Raw genomic sequence first — 8378 nt, forward strand, 5'->3', positions numbered from 1 at the left:
CCTCATTCATGAAGGTACACAGAACAATGGCACATGAGGACTACCTGGGCACACTTTTGTGCCATTGTCATTATATAACCTTGACAAAACACACAAATAGCAAGATAGATAAACTTTATTCGCATTAGCCAACGGCTATAGCAACATAAATCAAGCAATATATGCAATTAAAAAGACAACAATGGGTAAAAAGAACAATCAGTTGACCAAGATTATTGTTCAGATGGTGGCCTTTAATCTCACTGCACCCTTGATAAACCTAGCAACCTTTGCTGTTGTCTGATCATTTTGATCGGATAAAAGAAAGAACAATGTGGCCGCAGATGGGCGGCCTGGGATGGTAAGTAAGAGTGGGGTGATGATCTCATTCCTCAGATCTTTATAAAGGGGACAGGACAGGAGAACATCAGCCACTGTTTCCAGATTGCCATCTCCACATGGGCAGAGTCGTTTCTCAATTGGAATCTTTTGGTATCTGCCCTCAAGTACGGCAGAGGGCATCCCATCCAATCTGGCCTGTGTGAAGGCGCGTCTGTATTTTGGGATAGTTAAAATATACAAATAGCAATAAATAAACAGCAAAAGGGGCACATTTATCTGTGGACCACCACCTTCCCCCAATCTGGTGCCCTCCAGATGAAGATGGGACTACAACTCCCATCATCTCCCATAAGTAGCTATGCTGGCTGGAGAGCATGAGAGTTTTTCATCCAACAAAAAATCTTCTGCAGAGTAGCCATTAATACTCTACAGCAAATGTTCTCATAGTGCATCTAACCCACACTACATGAAAATCTGAGAGGGTCAGAAACCACAAAACTGACCGGCTGCTACAAACATTTATTTATTTAGCCCTGGAAGCAAATAAACTAATTTGAAAATAAATACTGTGCTGTTTATATTCCTAAGGCATTTGAAATGCAAATATTTGCATTGGCTTGCGGCCTAATGCAACAGGTAATGTCACAAGTCGTGTGGTAAATCCTCAGTTACGGATTTTCCCATAAATGAAGAAGATTCAGGTAAATATATCCATATACAGTGGTGTCCCGCAAGACGAATGCCTTGCAAGACGGAAAACTCGCTAGACGAAAGAGTTTTCCGTTTTGGAGGTGCTTCGCAAAACGAATTTCCTATGGGCTTGCTTCGCAAGACGACAATGTCTTGCGAGTTCCTGCTGGTTTTTTCCCCTCCCCCCTTTTTCTAAGCCGCTAAGCAGCTTATCAGCTGATCCGATCAGCAGATAAGCCGCTAAAAGCCGCTAATAGCGCTAATCCGCTAATCCGTCAATGGCCTAGCTTCGCAAGACAAAAAAACCGCTAGACAAAGAGAATCACAGAACGGATTCTTTTCGTCTTGCGAGGCACCACTGTATAAGTAACCTTTCGCCTCCTGTGCTTTCAATTTAAGATTTATAGTATGATTTCCCATTTCATATGACATCTGAAGGCAGCCTTGCTCAGGGAAGTTTTTAGTGTCTGTGGTGTTGTGTTTTTATGGGGTTTTTTGTTGGGAGCTGGGGCAACCCAGTCAGATGGGTGGCATATAAATAATACATCATCATCAACATCATCATTATTATTTCTTTTGAAAGCAGGTACAACCCCCCCCCCCCAAATTTGGCACCGTTAACCCCCCTCCCCGTCCCATTGCTATATCCCATCAACCTGATTTGCATAAAAAAGCTCAGGTTAAACTGGAAATTTTTCAGATGCCTTGGTGTGTGGTTTAATTTAGCATGTTTATTTTTCTTGTATTTAGTAGACAACATTAAACGCATTGCAACTGCAGCATTTGCAATTGGAGTCCATTCCGTGTTACAACTTGTGGATTTTTCTCCATGGAAAAATAAGAGCACTGGGATATTTTCTGCCTCGTGTCACTAATCACTGTACTTGAAGCATTCCAGTCTCTGAAGTCTTGGGTGGTTTGGGCACACCTTTTACATTTTGTTTGTTTCCATAGTTTTGGGAAGCATTCCCATGATGAGATCTCCATCCTGGCTCCACTCGAACAGTGTTGCATGTAAGTGTCATTCCCAAGTTATTTTGGATTGAACTGAAAGGCTCAGTTGCAGCTCCCTGGGCCGTAACAAGCAGGCGAACACATCTTTCACCTGGTGGCAATGGAGTGAGAGACATCACTGCACCACTTCTCACAGGTCCATTTCTGTGTCGGTCTGCAAAAGCTCCCTCAAATTGCAAGTTAGGAAAGAATGGTGGACTCTTGGGAACTGGAAACGGGAATGATGGAAGTCATGGGAATGGTGCTTTCCCATGGCTCCCAGTGTCCCTGGGCACTTTCACAAACAACGCTCATACAGCTAGGACCCAAAGCACTGCCACAGCATTTTCCAGCATCTCCACATTGCCCTTTGTCATAAAAACTTGAGAAAATGGGGAGGACTAGCCAAAAAGTCTCCCAGGAGCTACTGTGGGGCTGGGAGATCACCCCATCTCCTGCTGGTTTTGGAGTTCAGGTCATTCCCCGCCACCCAACATTTGACAACATAATTCACTTCCCCTGAATTATTTCTAAAGCAGACTAGGCTGAGTCTGTCCATCACTCAGAATGAAGTCCCAGTTGCATGCAGACTTCAGCATTTGGATGTGTAAAGGGGTGCCCACCCATTTCCCCATCAAACATGCCATTTGTCATAGCTGAAGGAAATTGAGACATTTCTTTTGATCCCTGCCAAGAACACTCAGATTTTATTGTCTTCTAAAGGGACTGAAAGAACCCGAATGCCATCAATTACATTTGCGTCCCCCTCCAGCCATTAGGGGGCTGCTCATAAATTTTACTGCCTGAATCCTCTTCAGGCTACTGCTTTATTAATTCATATAAATCAAAAGCTAGGCCTTTAAAAAACTGTGTCAAGGGTTATTCATCCTCCCGTGTTCCTCTGCCCCACCACATCTTAACTATTTTCACCATATTCCCTGTGTATTTCTGTGCCCCCGGATGTCAGTGGCATCATCCCGTATAGTTATATTGAGCCTCCAGGTTGACTTTCAAAAGCCATTATTCACACCTTACAAGCCTCCTGGTTTATAATTATAGGGTTGCCAATAAATCCTTGCACTGAACTCCAAGTCTGTGTGATTTAAATTGGCTCCTGCTCACACACCTTTCCTGAACTAATCTCGTCCTCTCAGCCACAAACTTCTGACTTTTAAATGCAGGCAGCCTGCAGCAACATCAAGCACTGGTATAGCATCCAGCCATTTATTTTATCCCTGTTTGAACAGAATAGAGAATCAGCGATGCAAATTTCACTGATATGGAAGGGTTTTTGCCTACCTCAGTTTTTGCATTACCAAAGAACACTCCCACCCCCAGGTGTGCACAGATGCATTGACCTGCAAAGGTTAGTTGCAGGTATGGCTATTGCAGGGTTAGAACTCACCTTCTTCTAGCTATCAGTTCAGAAAAGAACCCCTTCTTTCCTCAACCAGTGGGCAGGTGATGGTGGTTGGTTTTTAAAGACACTTGTCTCATTTAGCTATTTTTAAACATTTGTTCGGGACGTGGGTGGCGCTGTGGGTTAAACCACAGAGCCTAGGGCTTGCTGATCACAAGGTCGGCAGTTCGAATCCCCGTGACGGGGTGAGCTCCCGTTGCTCGGTCCCTGCTCCTGCCCACCTAGCAGTTTGAAAGCATGTCAAGTGCAAGTAGATAAATAGGTACCACTCTGGCGGGAAGGTAAACAACGTTTCCATGTGCTGCTCTGGTTCGCCAGAAGCGTCTTAGTCATGCTGGCCACATGACTCGAAAGCTGTACACTGGCTTCCTCAGCCAATAAAGCGAGATGAGCGCCGCAACCCCAGAGTCAGCCACGAATGGACCTAATGGTCAGGGGTCCCTTTACCTTAAACATTTGTTCAGTTCCTCTTTTCTTAAAAAAACTTTTTTGAAAAAACTCATGTCAATTCAGATTGAAGAAGAGCGGCTTGTGATTCCCATACAGACCAACCAACTAGCACCATGGACAACCAGCTTCTGCTATAAACCAAAAGAAGTGCTTACTCCTAAGTTTGATTCTTTGAATAAGGTGGTAAGGCCAAAAAAAAAAAAAGTAGTTTATGGCTCCACTGGGCTCACTCAAAGGGTGGAACCCAATGCAGTGCTGTAAATGGATTATGTAGGGAACCAGGTCCACTTGTACAACAAGATAACAAGAGGTCCCGGGCCCTAAGGAAGTCATACTATCCTCCACCAGGGCCAGGGCCTTTTCAGTGATGGCTCCGACCTGGTGGAATGCTCTGTCCCATGAGACTAGGGCCCTTCAGGATTTAACCTCCTTCTGTCGGGCCTGTAAGACAGAGCTATTCCGCCTGGCCTTTAATTTGAATTCAGCCTGATCTTTTATTTCCCTTCTCTTCCCTTCCCCTCCCCTTTTTATGAAGATCACCCACTCTGAGACCCCACAGCAAATTCCCCCCTGGCCTCCTCGCTGGCCCAAGTAGGACCAATTCAGCCAGCTAGCCCTGGGGATTATCTGATTGATTTTTGAATTTTATTGTTAATCATGTTTTTATACTGTATTTTATGCTGCTTTTATAATTAAGTGTTTTAAATTTGTTAGCCGCCCTGAGCCCAGTTTTTGAATCAGGAAGGGCGGAGTATAAATAAAAATTTATTATTATTTATTATTCTCCCTGACATGCCCCCAAAACCTTTTATGTAGTTTTCTCAAAGCCTCCCGCGCAGATTTAGGGACGCAGGGGTACACAGGAAAGGGGGTGGGGGAGAGCCCCATTGCACAAATGGACCTCATTCTGCACGCATTGCAGCTTAGTTGAATCCCAAACAACAGCTATCTATATCCAAAGTCTAGTTTCTAGATTTCTGGCTGTAAGGTTTGGCAAATGTACATGCAGAATCTACTAAAAACAAGGTTGGAAAACATCTCATCTGCAGTCCCAATTTGGCTTGCGTGACTATTTCCCCCAAACCACGTTATGTCAGGAATGGGGCAGGGTACATAATGTGAGCTCGCTCATGGCCTTGCTTCAAGAGGGGAAGTGTTCCCTTTGAAACTGAAGCTGAAACAGGATAGAAAGATGCCTGGGGTTTTGTTTTTTTGCAGGCACCGGCTGAACGGGGAACTTCTCTTTGCAGTGCATACTTGCAAGAAGTTGGCTTATATTCCCCCCACCCATTGCCATCAGCTGACGGGCAGGAGAAAGTAGCGCTTTGCCAGTTCTGTGCTCGGCACTTCCCAAAGCGCTGAGCACTGAGCTGGCAATGCCCCTTGTGCTGTAGTTCCCAAGTACAAGAGATTGTGGCAGCCACGTGATGGACAGCTGGGTTATCTTTTGCAGCCCTACTACTTGACATCGTTTTAAGTGGAGGGTGTGGGGAAGCGAATCGGAAACTTTCTCCAGTCCAAGCACCTCTGCATGTGTAACTTGGCATTCACACTATGTAAACTGCTTAGAAGCCTATTTTGGCATTAAGTGGTGTATGAAATGAACAGTAATAATACTGTTCGCAACAGGGCCACAGCCCTTCCCTATACCCCCAAAGCCCTTGCAACTTCACTGCCGAGTATCCAAAACTAGCTTCCAAACATCTGGAGATGGGAGGAAAGACTTCCCAGAAAGCTTAAGCCACCGCGTTGCTATTATTTATAACTGAGCACAGGTCGCAGCAATGCATATTTAAGTCCATCCAACTTTCAGGAGTATCTGAGACGGGGAGGTAGAATTTTGCTTCTGCATAATGAGCATAATGAACCTTGTTTTCACCCATCCTCCTTCAGAATAAAGAAGACTACGTTATTACGGCTACAGCTCTTGGCGCAACCAGCCTACAAACTCAGCGACATCATGCGGGAATCCTTGCTTGAGGACCACCTAGCACCTGTGCTTACAGAACCCCACCTTTTGGCACTGGACAGGAGGCTACAGATCATCCTGAAGGCGGTGGAGGAATGCATAGAGGCTAATGGAGAGGACAATGTTGTGATCGATGCTAAGCCCCTGGAGACAGATGCCTTTGACAGAATGACACAGCCAAGCTAGAGACCTAGGGGATAAACCAGAACCTGAACTTTTAAATTGGTGGCTGTCCGCCCCCTCCCCCTGGACAACTGTGATTGACAAGAGGGATGGTCTCTGTCACACCAAAATCTAAACATGCTGCTGGGCAGGTGATTAAAGACTGCACCATGGGTCTGAGTCTCCTTTGCATATGCATAACCAGAAATCTTATCCCATTATCACCACCAGTGACCTTTGTGCATCTTCTCCAGGAGACCTGAATAAATGGGGCACTCTGTAGCTGCAAACCAGACATATTTTGGGTGATGATGTGGTTTCACGGGATCTGCCCATGCCCCTGTTACTTCAGGTTGTTGTGATTTTTTTGGGGGGGGGACTGGGGTCCAAAATAAAAGGGGGGGGCGATGAAAGGGAAGCGTGCCTAAAAACGTATCTGTGTATACCCACATCACAATTTAAGGCTATGACACCAAGTTAGCACTCAGGGACGTTCAACAAGTGGATAACCACAACAGAAAGACCAGCAACCCTGGACAAAAGGCGAAGGGGAAAATGCCGGCATGGTGAAGTTGTGGAACTGATACTTCTCCTGGTTATAAATGTGGCAACTTACAGGGAATAGTATTGGAAGGCATGCCCTTTACCCACAAAAATACTGTTTTTTTAAAAACAAACAAACTACAACCTAACATGTATCTAGGCAGCTAAATAGAAAGATCTCTTTGCCATCTACAAAGTAATTCATACATTGTGATGCAAGGGTGGAATTCAATGTTATGCTAAGGCAAGCATGGCCAAACTTGGCCCTCCAGATGTTTTGGGACTACAATTCCCATCATCCCTGACAACTGGTCCTGTTAGCTAGAGATGATGGGAGTTGTAGTCCCAAAACATCTGAAGGGCCAAGTTTGGCCATGCCTGTGCTAAGGCGACTGTTCTATCAGCATAAAAAAAATCCTTCCAGTAGCACCTTAAAGACCAACTAAGTTAGTTCTTGGTATGAGCTTTCGTGTGCATGCACACTTCTTCAGATGTTCTATCAGCGTAAGCATTTCTCCTTGCCATAAAGAACAACCTCCCCTCACACACTGCTCTAGGGGTCCTCCCAAACAGATTTGGGGAGGGCACAGGGGAGAGAATGGAGGGGAGGAAGTCCTGTTGTGCTAGTGGGACTTTGTAGCATTGCCTTCTGCTAGAGCAGGGGTAGGCAACCCAAGGCCTGGGGGCTGGATGGGGCTCAACTGCCTTCTCAATCCGGCCCGCGGACGGTCTGGGAATCAGCATGTTTTTACATGAGTAGAATGTGTCCTTTTATTTAAAATGCATCTCTGGGTTATTTGTGGGGCATAGGAATTCGTTCATATTTTTTTTTTCAAAATATAGTCCGGCCCACCACATGATCTGAGGGACGGTGAACCAGCCCATGGCTGAAAATGGTTGCTGACCCCTGTGCTTGAGCAACAGCTTAGTCCGAATCCGGCCACAGGGCTTCAGATAATCCTCAAGATCACAGCATGCAGGACAGTGGCAGTACTGACATGCAAGATATAAGGGCAAAACGCACATTACAGCAGCGACATGAAGGAGCCACTACATGAGTATGCATATAAATTCTGCCATCCAGTCTGGGCAGGTACAGTCTAAGAACTGAGCAGATATATTGAAAAGTATCAACCCCTAGCCATGCTAACTTCTCCACACACCCCAACTGCATCAGAGCAGGGAAAGTACCTATATTTTACAGTGGGAGACTTCTAAGCAGCTATAAAACAATAGTGGCTTCCAAAACAAGTATAAAGATAGTCGAGATGCAGTGAACTCAACCTACAGCAATTTGAAATACAAATGGCACAAATGAGACCTGCAACTGGAATTCCTACTAGCCACTGGGGGAATGTGTGGTGTTCCCCGTGTTGATGGGCTCCAATTCCCATCAGCCTCAGTCAGCATGGTCATGGATAATGGGAGTTGTAGTCCAGCAAATACCTGGCTGGCCAGTTTCCCCACCCTTCTCTGTTGCCTCGCTCCCCAATCCAATAATCATGCTCAGTTCTCATTGGGCTATTAAGGTTTTTTTTAAAAAAATTCCCTTGCCCACCCCACCTCCAGAGATTTCAGGGCAGAATGAAGGCGCATGTAGGGAGAGGACGACCCGTTGCACAGGTGGAAACCCTTGTACTATGACGACAGCTTCACTGGATACAACCCAATAGCTTCGACATTTAGGATTTCCAAAGTTCAGCTGCTAACTGATTTCCAACACCATGAATGCTAATACATTGAAGTAAACCTTATCTGTGCATTATGTAACTCCCAAAGTTACAGGGCAACACTTGCAGTCTGTAATGGTGCCTGTCTTAAGTATTTACA

The 8378-nt window shown here is 45.4% G+C and overlaps 1 protein-coding gene across 1 annotated transcript in view; it reads left to right on the forward strand.

Moving 5' to 3' along the window:
* FAM20A (FAM20A golgi associated secretory pathway pseudokinase) overlaps nt 1–6351 on the forward strand; it is a gene marked incomplete at its 5' end in the record, with an annotated part of 47775 nt that extends 41424 nt beyond the window's left edge. The window contains 2 exons of the mRNA XM_081181427.1: nt 1966–2025; nt 5768–6351. Coding sequence (XP_081037553.1) covers nt 1966–2025; nt 5768–6029 — 322 coding nt within the window. The 3' untranslated portion in view covers nt 6030–6351. The remainder of the gene's footprint in view (nt 1–1965; nt 2026–5767) is intronic.
* Nucleotides 6352–8378: the final 2027 nt, after the last annotated feature.

The sequence above is a fragment of the Podarcis bocagei genome (assembly GCF_964188305.1).
Source record: "Podarcis bocagei genome assembly, chromosome: 2".
Taxonomy (NCBI): domain Eukaryota; kingdom Metazoa; phylum Chordata; class Lepidosauria; order Squamata; family Lacertidae; genus Podarcis; species Podarcis bocagei.